Source organism: Ambystoma mexicanum, chromosome 3p (assembly GCF_040938575.1).
Source record: "Ambystoma mexicanum isolate Mex_15411 chromosome 3p, UKY_AmexF1_1, whole genome shotgun sequence".
Taxonomy (NCBI): Eukaryota; Metazoa; Chordata; class Amphibia; order Caudata; family Ambystomatidae; genus Ambystoma; species Ambystoma mexicanum.
In genome coordinates, this window is record NC_090925.1 from 817,219,877 (window position 1) to 817,237,637 (window position 17,761).

Sequence of the window (17,761 nt, forward strand, 5' to 3'; positions counted from 1 at the left end):
TAAAGTTGAGGCGAGCGTTGCTAGGGTCCGTTTCTCAAATGGGAACTAGAAAACTACCCTTTACGAAACGCGCATGTCCAGTTTCCAGGCAGCATCAGGTGAGTGCATGCGATCCAGCTCTTTTAGTGAATTTTATATGCATTTCTTTTAGCATCCATCAACTTAGACATTTTCACTCCTTTGTTGTTATATTGTGAAGAGGAGCCCTTTTGCAACCTCTAGGAATGCACGTTGAAGCTGTAATTCCTTGTATTGTACTTATCACTTGTTGAAATTAAATATTGTAAGTACGTGATTTTCTAAACATCTGGTTTTGAAATTACACGGGGCAGCCTGTTGTTGGTATTATAGACACAATAGCTGCTCCGAAGCTCATTTACGCTAGGGTTCAGGCTCTGCAATGCTCGCAGACGCAGTAACTGCTGTACAGCTGCTACACAGACCCTGCTCTGGTGTAAGTGACTATATATATATATTATGCGCCGGCTAAAGCTTGCAGAGACAGTAACTGCTGTACAGCTGCTACACAGACCCTGCTCTGGTGTGTCTACTTATAATAATAATAATAATAATTTGGCATTTATATAGCGCTACGAACCCTCCGGTATCTGAGTGCTGCTTATTATTACCCACGGTGTGTGGTGCTCATTTATCAACCTCGGAAGGATGAAAGGCTGAGTTTGGCCCCGCCGGATTCGAACCTGCGTTAGCAGACTCTGCACCGATGTCAAAGCGAGCGCTCTACTCGCTGTGCCACTTGACCGGCTATATAAGCCTGCAGAGGCAGTAACTGCTGTGCAGCTACTGCACACACCCTGCTCTGGTGTAAGTGTCTGTGTGTAGGGAGTTCTTTCTGTGAATTGTTTTCCGATTCTGTGGCATAGTAGTGTTTTTTTTGCTTTGAGAACTGTTGCTTTGTACAGTTTGAGTTGTCTTTGGTATTTTATTCAGTCTTGTCTGGTGTATTGTTCTCTCCATTTTGTTTCCATTTAGCAGTTTTTTTTTTTGGGGCGTTTTTTCAGTTCTTCTGTGAACCATTTTGCTGCCAGTTTTTTTTGGTGTTGCTTTGAATGTTTTAGCTGGTGCTAATTGGTTAATGGCCTTGGTGATCCAATTGTTGAGTGTGTCTTCTGTTGTATCTATGTTTGTATCAGTGGGATCTCTTTCACCTAGGTTGTCGTGGTGGCTTGATAGCATGGTGGCCTCGTCCGCTAGTTTTGTTGTAAGAAAATGGTTTGTAGATCAGTAGGAATACTATGTTGGATTGGTCGTTGAGTTCTATCTTGATTTGGAGGGATTCCTAGTCTTCGGCGTTGGTTGTGATGATTCGAGATGTTCAGGTGTGTTTTTTTGTGTATAATTGCGATTCTACCTCCTCTTCGGTTTTCTCTGTTGGAGTGGATTAATTTATAATTGTTCGCGATGGCTTTATAGTTATCTGATAGCCAGGTTTCAGTAAGGAAGAGCACGTCTGTGCCTCCTTCGCTTAGGAGGTCATGTTGAGTGGTTTGCCATGGATCTAATGTTGAGGAGGCTGCAGTGTAGTTTGCTGGATTTACCTTTTGTGTTGTTAGTATTGTTTGTTCCGACCAGTGTGTTGTTGGTTAGGTTTCCGTTCCAGGTGGGTTTTTCCCGGTTGAGTGTTTTGGTGGGGGGTTCTTTGTTGGTCAGTCTCTTAGTCGAGTAGACCGATAAGGTTTATGGTGGGGTTGGTTTGTTTCGGGGTGGTAAATAGGGTAGCTACCCCTCTGTTGTTCCAGCCTTGGTGATATAGGGGGTGTAGAGTGACTGTGATGGTTTCCAATTGGTTTGTTCTGGTTGGGGTATTGTCCATGGTGGAGACTGGGTTGTGATGGTTTATTAGTTGTCATCCGTTTGTGTCCTGGTTGGGTCTGTATTCGTGAAGCTTGTTGGCTGTCGGTTCGTTGTTGCTGTGCTGTTTTTGTTTACCACGTTGTCGTATGTGGACAGGTAGCGAGCATTGTAGTCTCTTTGCTCTGTTATTTGTATGTCTCCTTGGGCCATCTCAGATGTTTGTCGAGTTTTTTTTTTGGGTTGTGGGATCATGCTGGTCCGTGCCTTCCCAAGTGGTTTGGGATTTCTTATTATTTCAGTTGTCTTTTCTGACTTTGTCTTTCTTGTGACGAGGCATGATGCATGGGTTGTGTTCCTTAGAGGACGTCCTCTTTCGATTGGTGTTTTTCATGGTCTTTTGGGTTTAGTCTTTGCTGTTTGTGGTTTCTTGTTGCTTGTATTTGCTAGGTTGTGGGTAGCTGAGACCTCAGTTGATGGGACTTTGTGGTTCCGTTTGTTTATTGCTTCATTCCTTTTTGGATCCTTTTTCTTTTTTAAATTTTTTTTTTATTTTTTTTTTTATCCTGGAGGTACTTTTCGTTATGGTTGTTGATTATTGGAATTTGCCCAAAGCAAACATGAATAATGTGTTAAGGGGTGTATGTGAATACTGCCATATATTGGTGCAGTGATGTTGGGGAGAATTCTCATTTCTGTGCCAATTCCCTTCAACCTTAGAGACCCCCAGCTCTTTTGCTGGACTGTAGGACTTTTTAATTTTAACCCTGGAGTGAGTGAGACCCTTTTCCCACTGCCTCATGTGTTTTGACCTTTGGATTATGTGTTTTCACTGTTTTGGGAGTCTGACAAACTCCATATGCATTTACTTTTTGTATGGGGACACACAGCACCTTCAGTGCAGTGTCACTGAGAAATCCTTTAGATTTCTCATAAGGTTTAAAATACCTTTTTCTTGTGTAAACTACTGTTCCCAAGAATAGTAAAGTGAAATTGACTTTGCTTACCTTTTCTCTTTGTGGGTCCAGCACACATCATCTTAAGTGGAGTGCTGGGGGGTTGCCTAGTAGCTCCTTATCCTACATTCTCATCTAACATTTGTATGTTGCCCTCCCTACTTTTAAATGGCTAGTGGCAGTGGTTTAATTTTTCCTACCATTGTGGTTTTCTACAGCAGGCTGAACCCTCAGCTGCAGTATAGCACCCAGGGGTGACCATTTTATAAAAACGGCCCCTGTCTTCTTTTTTTGCAATTTTCTGTTTGTGAGGTCTTTCTTGGGTTTTACTCTGCGAGTCGAGCAGATTGGAGCACTTTGTTTGTCTTGCCTTTAGCGCACTTCAGCCCTAAGGCCCGCCTCTGTTTCCAGTGTGTCTGGAAGGACAGGATGTGAGTGAGGGTCCTGAAACTCCCCTGTCCTTTTGTCTCTAGGAATGCCTAAATGCAACCAGTCCTGAATGGCTGGCTGGCTGGCTGTCCTTTCAGGACAGTGACCCTGATGTGTCATTGACAGCCTAGGCTGTGCATGAATGGGAGAAATCTGCTTAAAAAGAGAGGGTTTTGGGACTAGAGGCAGAGTCGACCACTGGGAGAAACGCCCGACGAAGAAACCGTGAACGAAGCTTGCTGCATCCTCCTGGACCTTTGAGTTGCCTGGTGAAGCCCTGCTGCTGTGCTGAAACTCCCTTTTCAGACAGAGAAGCTTCGGAATGGACGACTTCTCCCCCTGGGTTAGTGGGACCAACTAACGCAGAGATGAACTCCACTGGACCATCTTCCCTGTCTGGCTGTACTTCTTCATTGCCGCAAGAACCAAGTGCCTTGGGTCGAGTAATCCGTAGTCAAGTGAAACGTCTGAAATCTGGCTAGAAGCTCCAGGAGTCTCCTAAGGACCCTACAGAAGCGGGACGACCATAGCTAGAGTCCCCTCACCAGACCCAAGGAGTGAAGGAAGCCCAACCGGTACCACAGATCAGCAACAGTGCTGTTTACTAAGCGCTGAAACCGTAAAGAGCCCGTAGCTGCCAATGACCTCCTCCGAAGTACCACCGCTGGAGCCCTACGGATGTCCTCCCTCTTGTCCCCACAACTGAGGCTCAGGAACACAGGGTCTGTAACGCTGTAGCAGGACAGAAGCCAGCTGGACCACTCTTCTTCAAACCAGTGGTACTGTTTAGACTTAGGGTACTTACCGCACAGTCTTGTAGCCTTGCTTTTCTCAGTTGGGAATTGCAGTGGCTTACTTTTAGAGTTGATTCCAACTCTGTTTTCACAGCTTGTGACCCTACAAGTGATTTTCTAACAAACTCTCTAACTTTGTGCAAGCCTTTTGATTCTAAGAAGTACCTCCGCTCCAAAGACTGTTTCAAATTGGTTTTGGCTGTCCTGGCTCCCTGCAGACTCTTCTAGCCCACTGATTTTGATATGGTTTGTCCCTCATATGTAGTAACTTGTTTTAGACTGTTACTGCTGGGAAAGGCTTGTCTAGATTTCATTGGAAGATTTAGTTGTCCTCACATATACTGAGAACCTGTTTATTTTTATTTTTTATTTTTTTTAATTACTTGTGTATAATCACATTGATTTTTACAAGGAAGAACTATTCGTTATGATTCTGTATAGACAGAGAGTTGCATGCGCTTGACGATCATCAGGTCACATATTCAGCGTGAGAGTTGATTTTTTTTTAAAGTGATGTCAAATAGTTTTGCTGCAGTATTGGTCCATTTGATGTTTTCTCCAGACAGTAATCTGTTCCACCAGACATCACCTTCCAAGATCGAGGAGTCCATCCCAAGGGGTGACAAGTAGGCTGCCCTTTCCAGATTCAGTGCTGGGCAGTGCATCAGCAAGTGTCTTAGATTTTCAGACTTGTCTGGTGTAGCACATAATCTGCATTCCTTAGACCTAGACTGAAGTCTGATGGAGAGAATTTCGCACGTAGGAAGTATATTCAAGCATGCTCTTAAAAAGATCTTCATGAGGCCTTTGTCTGGGAATTTGATACAGTATGGCAATGGAACATTGAGCTTGTTGAAGCTGGACGGCAGATGCTTTGTTAATTTGTTCGCCTGGGCTTTATCAACTGTGTTGATCCAGTCCTGTAGTTCCATTTTATATTTTTTCTCTGGGGGTTCCTTACAAGGTCATCTTCGGTGCATGCCAATTCTTCTAATTTTGCTTGCTGTTTCTTGGCCCAGGTGTTTAGAATATTGGTGTGCCCGATGGTAAGCTCTGTTGCAATGATCTTGCAGATTGAGAGTGTGTCCGGAAGAAGAGTTTTTCTAAAGAGTTGCATAGCACTCTGTTCAATTGTTGATAGTAAGGACAACAGACCCAGGTCACGCCTGATGCTTGAGATTGAGACTGAGTTTGGAAGACCAAGGACTGATCTCCACAGCAGCCCTTCCAATTTAGACCAGATTGTGTCTGGCATGGTAAGTGTTGCTCCCATCCCATAAGTTATGGCTGGAACGACTTTGCCTTCGTAGAATTGAATAACGGGAACAAATGAGAATTTCCCATATTGTTTGTCAATTGCTTTCATCCGAGCCGCAAGGTTCCTAGTTTTTCCCCACAAAGACTTCTGCATTGTTGACTAATGCGCTGAGCTATCGATTGTCACGCCCAGGTATTTGAAATGTGTGACCACTTCGATCTTGGTGTTTTCCAGATACCATCCTCTGTTGCGTCTACTGTTCGAATGACCTTTTTCGGGGATCGTGATTTTGGTTTTTAGTTTAATTTCTAGGTTGTTTGTACCCATGTACTGCACCAGGCTTGTGAGTTGTCGCTGTAAGCCAACTTCAGTCTGGTCTAACAAGATTAGATCATCAGCGTAAAGTAAACGGGACACATTGGTGTTTCCTATTTTTGGAGGGAAAGCTCGAATTGATGGTTCTGTATCCTTGAAGTCGCCCAAGAAGCTAATGAAGAGGGCCGGGGCTAACGGGCAGCCCTGTTTAACCCCGCGCTCTGAAGGAATCTCTTTTAACAACAGGCCTTGGTTGTTCAGTCGCACCCGAAGTTTGGTTGCGGTATAAAGTGCCATAATTGGGTCTAATATTTCGCTCGGGCACTTCCAGTTTTTCAGTTTAGACCAAAGAATACGCCTGTCCACTCTGTCAAAGGCCTGTGAAAGGTCTACGAAGGCCAGAAACACTGTTGGGACCCCCTGCTTGACTTTAGATTTGATTAGATTCAACATCAGGATGTTTACAGATGTTCCACCGTTTTTTCAGAAGCCCAACTGGAATGTATAATTTACTGACGATGATTTTACCCAGGATTGGAAATGCGTGAGTAGTAGTGTTGCAAAGATTTTTCCAATAATGCTATTGGCCGATAGTTCATTGGCTCTTCTCTGTTGCCATGTTTGAACAGTGGGACTATTGCTGAATGGGACCAAGAAATCGGGATTGCTTTTGATGAACTGCAGTGCTGGAATAAGATACTGATAAATATTGTCCATTCGTCCAGGTTTTGCTTGAGGTCAATGTTGGAAAGACCATCTGGACCTGGGGCTCTGGAGGATTTTAGACATTTAATAACGTCCCTGATGTCGTCCTCTGCGGCTAAGTTGATCCACGGGCTGCTGCTCTTGTGTGTTGGTGGTGGAGTCTGAGCCTGGGGGGCTGTGAATAACTTTTCAAAAAAGTTAATCCAGTTTTCTTCAGTGACTGAGTTGGCCAATTGGTTTTCTTGCATCTTGCCTGTATTCTTGATGAGTGCCCAAAAGTCACTAGACTTTTTGGTGCTTAGTGTTCTCAACATGATCTCTGCGTCATTTTGATACATTGAACATCTATGGTTGTGTAACCATGATTTGTAGCTGTTTACTTCAAGTTGCCATTTTAGCCAAGAGTGTTCAGAATTCTCGATTTTTGCTTTTCTTTTCGCTTGCTTCAGGCGCTTTCTTCTTTCCACCAGAGTTCGATCATACTCATGATTATGCTTTCTACTTGTTGCTTTGCTTCCCTTTGGTTCCACCTTGTATTTTAATAGAAAAGTGAGGTAGTCTGGTTGTTCTTTTTGTTTATGAAGTTTCTTTCATATTTGTCTGTGATGGTCCTGATGTTGGCAGTGGTCAGCCGGAGTCTGGTTTGCTGGTTGTTTGACTCCAATGATGGAAGAAATAGTTTGCCCTCTGGATGTGCCGACGTCCACGTCATAGAGAGCAGGTTATGATCGCTTTCTGTGGTCCGGGTTACTTCAAAAGATTCAATAAGTGACAGTAGGCTATGTGATACAAAAAAATAGTCAAGAGTTGCCTTGGAGTTTTCGCGCTCCCACGTTGGGACGATCTTTTCCCAGGGCTTCAGCCATGCCACGTTGTGGAAGTTCTGTGAGTTCATCAAGGACATCCATGCGGTTCCTCTTTCTTCCGTCGAGAATTTATGATTAGATTTAGGCAGATCAGTGTTTCCAGGATCACATTTTGCATTCAGATCTCCACATATGATTATGAGTTGTGTTTTGATCCACTCGTATATTATCAATGGCGTCTGCTTCTTGGTTGCAGAAGATTGTAGTTGAAGTTTTCTGGGGATTGCAATAGAGATTTATGATGGCTAATTGGGACGTACGCGATGTTCTAGTCCTTGTGTCCTGGTGCGTCCATGTGGTTAGGACCGCAAGCATCCCATATGACTCTATTAGTTTTTTAGAAACCCTTATACCAGAGCCAAGTCATGTTGCGAGAAGGAGGCTTGAGGACGGGCATCTGAATATGCCCCGTGTGGCCGCAGAAAGTTCGATCGCGTATCCATCCAAGGTGGGTTTCTCTGTTACCCAGGTTTCCTGGAGGCATAAGATATCGTGCCCCCCTCCCCCCCAGGTCCTCGTTGCTTGGGTTGGTAAGGGGCGTGTGGCCTAGAGTATTCCATGAGGCCATTGACAGAGTATTTGTCACAGTTTCTTCTTGGTCTGGTGGTAGTGGGGCCAAAGTCCAGTTCGACACCAATTGTGGTTGCTGTCTGCGAGACGTCCCTTTTGCCACTGCCTTTAGCCATTGCCATGGTCCTTTCGGAGATCTGGTTTCTCTTTGCTCATGGGGTTTTGCCCTGGTTCGGGAGATGTGACCATTTGACTTTCCTATTGATGGTACATCGTCTAGTGAACTAGAATGATGGTCTGTTTTGTCGTATCCTTGTGTGACAAGCCTTGATGAAGCCTTCCCCCGAGTGTCGTTGCTGTTGGAAGAGAAGCGCCTTTCTGAATGAACCATGTAAGGTCTTGGGTGATGGGGTTCTCTGACGGAATCCTTTCTGCCATGTCTATTATTTTAGAGGTCTTGGGTTTTGGAGATGTAATGGGTTTTATGGGCCCACCCTTCTTCATGACGTCCTTTTCGTGATTCGGTCTGAGGGTTTCCAAGTTCCGTTAATAAAAAGCCAGCTTGCTTAAGATCGTTGTAGGCTTCCACAGGGATTACTTGCAGGGCCCGAGACTGTATGTGGAGAAATGCCTTAGCTTTTTAATCCCTATGTTAGTGCTCAATCAAGCGAAAGTCTTCTTTTTAGTGATCTCAAAGACTCGGTTTTTGTTCAGAGTTTTCAGCACCGTTTTTCTGTTTAGTATCATGTAGGCAGATCTGCTTGATACTTGTTCCAGTTTGAAGACTTGTCTCCCCTAGGGGTTTTTTCAGTGCTAATAGAGTGGTCTGTATGCTGTTTGTCCGTTAGTTTTTCATGTGGCAGGTTATGCCGCGGCCTTTTGGATGGCACTTTGTCGTAAGTGGAGGGACTGCCTATACATGGCGATTCTTCTTCATGGATCAATGTCCTCTGGGCGTGTTTTTTTTCTTGCTGATTTTCTGTCACTTTTTGGTGGGTGACCCGACAAGCAGCTGAGTTTTGTTCACAGCTGGGGACACCTGAGTCTCTGTGTGAGTGTTGTTGCTGACGGCCATGGTTGTCTTCGGGCTACTCTGAGCCTGGGAGCTGGTAGAAGATTCATCTGAGTGTAAATGTTGCAATAAATCCATCAGGCTACTTGATGCCTGAAATTCAGCCAGTGATCGAGGTGATTTACTGAGGTAAAAAAACACTGGTGCCTCTTCTGGTTTGTTTACTTGCAGTTTTTTTTTGGGCAATATTGATTCCTCTTTGTCATCCTGTTTGTTTGGACCTGCAGGCTTTACTTTAGCGGTGGCTGTTTGCTTTGCGCCTGCCAGCTGTAAGACTAGGTTTTGTTTCTTTACGTGACTAGACCCTGCATTCTTTTTCGTGGGGCTAGTGGATGTTGTAATGACCTCGCGCTGTTGGTGACTAATTTGTTAAGGATTGGAGCCACGCTGCCTCATCAGTCTGGGAAGCCTTCTCTGATTTCATTGTTTGTACTTGAATAGTTTGGATGTCGTTGCTCTGTTTTAGTTCTAAGCAAGCCAGCTTTGCTTCTCAATTGGCCTGGACGATGCCCTGTTTTGCTTCTGCAGCTGTCATGTACCCCTCCATAAAGATGAGTTTAGACTGGATTGTTGCTAGGATCGAGGTGTTGTCTTTTGTGGCATCGTTAATAGCTTCATATAATTTACAGAATGGTGTCACAGCTATGGTGATGGTTGTCATGTTTGTTGTCATGTGAGGCTTCTTTTTGGGCGACCCTTTATGAGGATCACCTGAAAGGTCCCTATATCGTCTGTTTTTCACTGGAGCATCTCTTAGGTCCATTGTTGAATCGGGAAAGATGGATCAAGTTTCCACTGGGAGTGCCTTCTGTTGAACTGCCTTTAACCTTGTTGGCGTCAAGGGCTGTTCGTTGCTGCTTGAGCTTGAGCTCACACTGGCTGGATGGAGTGTCAATGATTTGCTGCCTCGGTGGTCTTTGTAAATGGATGTTTGCCCACGGTTGGGGGATCATTAAATGCCCCGCAATGATCTCTTGACGTTGCTGTTCCACAATTTGTTGTATTGGAGTGGCCATTGGTTTGTTGATTTGCTCTCTGAGAGACCGTGTTGCTTCTTCGATAGCTTCAACATTTGTGGTATCAGAAGACAATGTTGACATTTTTGGCTCGATAACTGATCTTGAGTTTTTGGTTGTATGAGCTTGGGTATCTGTTCAGGACCTGGCGAGACACTTGCTGGCAAGACGCATGGCGTTGTGTTGGATGTTTGGATAGGAACTGGTGTGGGAGGCGTAATGTTTGAATTGTCTGTTTTTCTTAGCTTTGGTGCTGGGAATGTTTTTTCCAGCACCTCCAAAATGTCTGCGTCTGAGAGTTAAGACTCAACGTTTAGTTTATGTTTACATTGTTGTTTTTTAAAGAGGTTGAAGAGAGCACTCGAAATCGATGGGTTTGAGAGGGCTTGTTTCCCTGTGTCGTTTTTCTTGCCTGAATTCTGATTGTGTTTTCTGCCATCTACTGGTATAGAGTTTTTTTCCTTTGGCTTTACTGCCTGTGTCGGCTCTTAATAGTTGGTTATCACTGGCCTTTCCCCCTTTTTGTTTTTCCGGTTTTGTTTATATTATTAATATTTAATAATTAATATAAATTATGGAAGGGAGGAAATGTGTCCATTTTGTGGGAAGGTCTCTTGAGCCGGACTTGAAGGGTCACCAGATTCCGTGATGACAGCGTTCTTTAGGGTAGCTTGAGGAGGCGGGGTGGCCAATGTAGGGCCAGCGCTTTCCAAGTCATTGATAGGAGGCCATGGACCCCCCCGTGCGCTGGTGATTCCGTCCAAGGCGGGCAGGCCGCCAACAGGTAGAGGTTCGGCGTGTATCATAGCCTTTGCCTGGATTATTGTTGGGCAGTGCCGGGCCGTTCTGAACTGTCAGAACTGTGGCCAGGATCGTGTCGGCTGTCATTTATGTTTCCATTTGCAGTGGGTTTGAGCATTGGCGACCCGACTGTGTCTGTGCAGCCTGTGGTGTCAAGCTGGGCCAGAGAAAGGCCCCCCCAGGTCATCCTCCGACGGCCTCAGCGTTAATTCCTCTCGCCGAAGCGGGACTCCGGCCCTGGCTACACACAGACGCAGTCGCTGCAATGAACGCGGCTGCTGCAGAGACGGATAGCGTGCACGAGAGTTCACCAACTTGCGGTAAGTTCCCTAGATGTTTGGCTGGCTCCCCGGTTGAACCGGGACAGTCTCCAGCTGCCGTAGACATTTGGATGTGGCCAAATCCTTCCTGGAGAAAAAGTTGCCGGGATGCATGTGTTTTTCGAGCTCCTCGCAGACGAGGATACTTCCGGGTTGAAAAAAGAAGGGTGCAACGACGGGAGCGGAGTGTGTTGGGAGCTCGTATTCCTCAGACGAGCCGAATACGCTCCTCCAGCAGGTACGTTGTTCTTGTTCTTACCTCTCTTCACCGGAGAGGCTAAAGCTGTTTTCTCAGGACGTGTTGGAGGGATAACGTTGCTCCGTAGGCAGCGTTTCAGCTCACTGTCAGGAGAGAATGGGGATACAGGGCTCGAAGGCTGCGCCTCGTCCATGGCGCCCTTGCCACCTCAGCCACCTGCTGACTGCAGGACTGCTCTACTCGGCTTCCTAATCCGCGTCCCGCTCCACGGAAAGTTCAAGTGTTTTGTGGGTCCTCCCACAAACAATAGCAATGGAGAAGAGCTGGTGGAAGCGGCACTGGCAACTTTGTACGATCACTCGCCAGCGACGAACTCATAACCCCGTGCTTTCCCAGAAGTGATTGAAATGCTTTCCGTGTTTTGATATATCGACGTGTATAGAACCTGTTTAACCTTTTTCCTTCCTTAAACCTTTCCTTTCTGCAACCTAGTGTGATACATAAATGCCATTACTGTCCTTGTGATTGAAGTCACGCCACGGTGTAGCAATTGTGTATGAAGCATATTCAAAGATTATCCACTAACTTGCTCTGATTCTGAAAAGTAATTTTAAAGTATATTTACATTGTTACATGAATTGCCTTTCTAAAGAACGCTTATTTAAAAATGTATGTTAATTAAATAAACAACTATTTATACCTGAAACCTTTAGTGTAAGTGTTACTTGGCTACTTGTATTTACAGATTTCATTTGTACAGCTCTACAGCTCACAGTTATCCCTCTTGAGATAGGCCTGGCTTCTCAGTCACACGGCCAACCTGTGTAGTTCAGACCTATACCAAAAGGTGGGCTTACCTAATACCAAGCAGATAAGTGTTGTGTACTCTCACACAGTGGGACTACACCAATTCGTACCTAGCACGTCAGCATGGAAATGTATTCATTGTGAGTGTGCTGGGTTCCTGCTTTTGACTGGGATGGCAAAGGATTCTCACCCAGTGGGTGCATGCTATGTTTAGGCCTCTTTCTTCCACTTTGGCCCAACATAGTCTCAGGCTTTATCCATGCCACATTGGGGCTTGTGAGGGTGATGGGTGCCTGCTTTTGACTGGGATGGCAAAGGATTCTCACGGGTGTATGCTATGTTTAGGCCTCTGGCTTCCACTTTGGCCCAACATAGACTCAAGCTGTACCCTTGCCATGGTGGGGGATCATTCAGCATAAGTGCAACTAAGCAAAAGCAGACTGACAATCTGTATTGGTCTGCATATCATCCTACAAACTTACTGTTCTGAAGTAATCAGTAAGTCATCCCCAAATCATCAAGAACAAACCTGTTTCATGGCAATGCTCTTGAAGTAATCAGCAGGTCATCCCAGAATCATCCCCAAATCAACAGGTACAAACGTGCAATCTCTTGAAGTGATCAGTAGGTCATCCTAAAAGCATTAGGAACAAAGAGTTTTCTAAAATGGGGATGATGTTAGCATATTCATTAAATCATCCTAAGCTCATCCCCAAATAATCACCCACCATTCTGAGATATTTGCTGATGACTTTAACAGCGTGATGACGTCTGATGATGTGGGAATGACTTCAAGTGTAGTTTGATGATCATCAGATGACCCCAGGATGGTCTCTAAAGTCATCCTTTTAGACCAGTGGGTCTAGACCCTTTCTGTGAAGCAATAATGTGCACTTTCTGCTTACTGGTCAAGGGCCTTAGATTACGGTGACAGATACTTGAATCCAATCCCTCCAGTTAGTGATCCAAGACTACAAGTCCTAGAATGCATTTTATTTTTATTATGTCCCATTGCTGCAGATTCTTTGAAAATTACAGTGAGACTGAAACATCATTCAGCAATTCAACTGTCATGAGTGGAAGTGAAAATACCTCTTTACCTTCAAGTTTCGTTTCAGTTTTGTATTTTGACTATTCAAAACATTGGTGTGTTCCAGTACATTTTTCGATGAAAAAATATTTTTGATCTGCCTTGAAATGTTGAACCCCTCTTCTCCTGACCAAAGCTGTGACAATTGGATGTTATGTACGCAGGGCCACAAGCAACGTTTATTATATGGTCCTATAAAGCAGAACACGTCTTTCCATAATGTAATTGCTCATGTAAGGTGTCTATATTTAGTTATCCCATCAAGTAATCTTTATTGTTGCAACGAGAGCTCACACTTCTTTTTTGTGTGTTATATAGTGTTATTACAAACAATTTTAATAATTAAACAATGTCATTCAAATCCATAATACAATCGCATTGAAAATATTAAAAATGAGTCCGCACTTAAATTAATCATTCAAAACTGCTATTCCTTAAACATCTCATAAGAATTAGTTCGATTTTTTTTTTTTAAATTTATTTTTTTTGTTTTCCTCATGCATTATAACAATAACTTTTATCAAGCAACTATCAGGGAGATCTGTGAACCTTATAATAAACTTAACCAAAAACCTTCTGAATTTAGTGAGTAATGATTATGAACGAATTTGCCCAAGTATTGTAGTCTTAAAAGAAACCTAGTCGGATTCTATGAATACATGTTTAGTGTTTCTGTGACTGGTCCATTTCTACATGTTCTCATGTCCTTATGTATTCCTCAATATGACCCCAGTTTGTCTAAAGTGCAAACCAAACTAAACCGAAATCTCAAAAAAACAGATGAAACGTTTAGGAGACACAATGGTAAGATTTCATGATATTTTTCCAACTTAGAATATTTTGTATATAATACTTTTTTCATAATGTTGGATTTTTGGTAGCACCTATCTTCTAGAGCAAGTCCCACTATTTTGGCACCAGTTTTGGCATGGAAAATAATGACCACATCTCCCAACGCCTCAAGAGCTTGGCTGGCTGCAGATTGAGGATATGATCAAGGGACTGGCCCTCACTCAAATCTGGAAAATAGAGATCGAATCACACCTGATTATCCTATAAGCCTATCAGCCAACTCGTTCGCTCAGATCTAGTGCTAAAAATCTGCTTGTGGTGGGAAAACTCCACAAAACATCCTTGGGTGGACAAGTGTTTTGCAGTCTTCTCGGCTGTAGCTTGTGAAATAACCTACCAATTGATATTAGGAACAGCACTACACAAAATGGCTTGAAACATCGCCTGACACAATATTTCAGGTCTCTTAAAGTACCATAAACATTGAATCCTGTTAGTTAATGTATTCTTTGGTGCAATTTTATGTTGTTAATATTGTTAGTATTTTGTTTTAATTTGGCATCTTGAAACTGGTTTTACTTTATTGCTTTTACGCTTGATAAATAACCTACTTGTAACTTCACTTTCTTTTTAACAAGTTCTGGATTTTCTCGTAAAGCACCCAATCACAGTTACCTTGTCCCAGTATTTCGTCACATGCTTAAAAAAAAAAAAATCACACACATATTTGGACGCATTACCGTCAGAAATTAAATTTAGGTCTTCTCCATTTTATGTATTAAACTGAAACCTTCTGTCTCACATTATGCTAAGTCTGCACAGCATGCAACGCGGAAATATCAGTGCTAATTAGGTGCACGCCTTTCATCTATCACTCTGGGCTCCTGCTGCTACCTAGATGTTTATCTTTTGGTGTACTTCCATCTCCACAACACAACCAGACTTCAAACCAAAATCTGCAAAGTCAGTAGACTAGGTCTGGCTTTTTTTTAAATAAAAGTGTGAGTGGTTTAACATGGTTGTGTTGGTGGATATACGAGTAGGCAAGTATAGTTCTATGGTTGGATGGATGAGTTGTTGAATATGTTTATCTGGGTGGATGAATGTGGTTGGGCGAGTGGACATATGGATGAATGAGTGGGAAAATATCCAATGGAGAACTTGGGTTACTATGATTGTATGGGTGAATAAAGGCTCAATTGAAGAGGGGGAATGTGGTTGAATGGGGGTGAATACACCCGTTTTCCTCAGTTCTTAAGTGGGGCAGTCTGCCAGCAACACATTACTTGGCGTCAGCACTAGGAGCACCCTGTATTATTCATAATGGAGACCCGTTCATCACATTGCGAACACTACCCTGGATGTAACATTAAGCTCCTAAATCTAATGAGGAGAGGTCGGGCAGCCTGGTGGCAATCAGCAGAGAGGCTGTACAGCGAAGGCAGAAATATAGGTGCTGCGAAAACACTCCGAACCACATTTACTGCGACTCCTGACTGGTGAAAGGCATTACACTGTGCTGCAGTTGGCTTTACCCTATACTGCATGGTGTCGAAATACGCTCTGCTGACGGCCCTCTTTTTCATGCTTCTGGTCTGTGCCTCAGCCGAGTAAACATTTGAGGTTAACAGAGGATATTAGAAGTGCTGTATTATACTGGAATGGTGATATTGAATGTTTATTGAAGGGTCCTGTCCAAGCCGATGCAGCATTAATGTTCCCGGCTTTTGGGGACTCTTTTTCAAACGGGGCTTATCTAGACTTTAGTTACATAAAGCATGGGGAATCAATGGCCTCTATTTGTCTTGGAACCCACACCCGCATCACTTTCTGGAGAATTATCAGTTTTATGATCTCTTTTTAATATTATGAATTGGATATGGAACTGACATAGGCTTTAGCCATTGAAGGAGCAGGTGACATGGGGCCTATTCAACCTGTTTGCAACCTGCGCTATGTTCATTCTGAAGGACAACGAGCTGGACAGACTTATGAGCTGTAAGTGGGATTTACATATGCAAGCGTATGCTTGCATACTCTTGAACTGAGGGCCCCTTTCATCGGCTTGGAACCCATGCCATTTCACTTAAGGAGCGTTAAACCCACTATGCTTATATACTTCTGTTTCTGTAAAGTTATTTTCTTTTTTGGAACATTTTGATCATTTGTGATGTTTAATGCTTGGGCTAAGATACTGGTGTTTTTAGTAACGTTTAGCAGCGTTTCATATTGTTTTTATTTTTTCTAACCAAATGGCAAAACTCAAAGCAAGTGTGCATCTCATCAAAAGCTATGAACATTTTGTACTATCTTTAATGACCCCCAGATAGGAGGACAATATCTTGATTACTGTGATTTATAATGCACATTTGTCAGTCCGCCCCACAAGGGAACGGCAATTTTTCTTGAATTGTGTGGGAAAGGTGTTCAGTAAAATGGGCACAATGCACAGGTCTGTGTTCAATAACACTAGGGCCTGTAGTTCAGTCACTTTCAGGAAAGATAATTTATCCTAGTATAGCATTTCTTTAGAGGCACAGGAATACGCCAACCGTAATTTTTCTTTTTTATTTCGTTTGAAGTTCATGCTTTGAAATTGGTGGTAGATTTAGGGCAACCAAAACCTCAGCAGAAACCAGAGGATGAGTGTTAAGATGGGTTTCTGAACTCTAACCTGGTGGGCAGAGGTTCAGAAGGCTAGCCTAGTTTCTTGGAACAGGATAACCTTCTGGACAAGCCAGACCAATCAAGGTAGCTTGGCGGCGGTCAAGACTAGGTCTCAGGATGGGTGAGGGTGACTGAAAGACCTCAATGAGCACATAGAGTAAAGGACACTTACAAATCACTCCCAGTCAGGTGTAGATATATTAAAAATACATATACATTTATTTTGAGGTCTTTGAGTTTCAACACACAAATCAAATCGCAGTAATACCTATTAAGGCAACACAATCCTATCTAAATACATATATGCAAGACCAATGGGGTCTAAAGGGCTAATGCACAAAATGGGTCCACAACCTAAAAGGGGAAGGAAACGGGCAGTGCAAATAGTCTTTAGTCCCTTCTGCATCCAACACACTCCTAACTAAGGGGCAGTCCAATCCCTAAGAAGAGTGGAGTCTAATGCTCAAATGTACATGCAATGCAAGCACACGCAGTAGTTCAAATGGGTCTCTTCAAGGGTCTGTAGCAACTCAGGAAGGTTGGTGAGGCGATGAAGAATAGGTTCCCACTATTCGAGGACAGTCTCCACTTGAGGGCAGAGTCGATTCCAAGAGTTGGTAATAGTTTGCTAGTTCGCACTAGCAGTGGAAATGAGAGGGGCCCTCAGGGGCCACTCGTGCATAAAAATGGATGGAGGCCCTAAGGGCCACCGGCTAGTGTTGCGATTACTCACCGACCCCCGGCGCACTCTGGACCAAACTTCGGCAGTCGAGTCCACTTCGGTTGTAGGTTCAAGTGCGGCAATTTGGCGGCTCTGCGGCTTTCAGCAGTGTAGATACATCGATGATTCCCAAATGGGACAGTGGCGATTTCTCCGCTCCAGGTGGATGAATCAGGCCAGTTTCAAAGTCGTCACCACAGCTGGGCGACACAATAACCGCGTATGCTCTGGTTCGGGCGCACTCGTCTCACTTCAGACCTGGGAACGGCAACTGTACTAAATTCGGTGTGAGGGTGCCATGAACACAGAGCTAACGATATACCAAGTTTAAAGGGCCTCCTCGAAACGGCAGCAGAGACAGGTCCTGCGTAAGCTGGTCAGCCCACTGGTTGGCCCAGGGACACTTTCGAGAAGGCTTACTTGCAGGGTTTGATGAAGGTGCCGAGAATATTTGGTCCCACTATTCCAATGGGTCAAAGCATCTTCGCAGACCTTCTAGGACGACCAGATGCAGAGGGGGTCCCACGGGACGACAGCGGGCTCAGGGTGTCAAACCTTCCAGCGGGTCACCAGTGGTTACTCGACTCAGCATCTTAGCTTCAGGATACTTGGATCCTATCCTTCGTCAGTG

General features: G+C 44.0%; 1 protein-coding gene across 2 annotated transcripts in view; it reads left to right on the top strand.

Moving 5' to 3' along the window:
- The first annotated feature begins 18 nt into the window (after nt 1-18).
- The window catches only part of MAPK7 (mitogen-activated protein kinase 7), a 517,088-nt gene continuing 499,345 nt past the window's right edge, over nt 19-17,761 (top strand). Inside the window, exon 1 of one of the 2 annotated variants that reach the window (XM_069651868.1) lies at nt 19-98. In XM_069651868.1, the coding sequence (XP_069507969.1) occupies nt 39-98 (60 nt within the window). In that variant the 5' untranslated portion in view covers nt 19-38. The remainder of the gene's footprint in view (nt 99-17,761) is intronic. The other variant, XM_069651869.1, reaches the window with a different exon arrangement.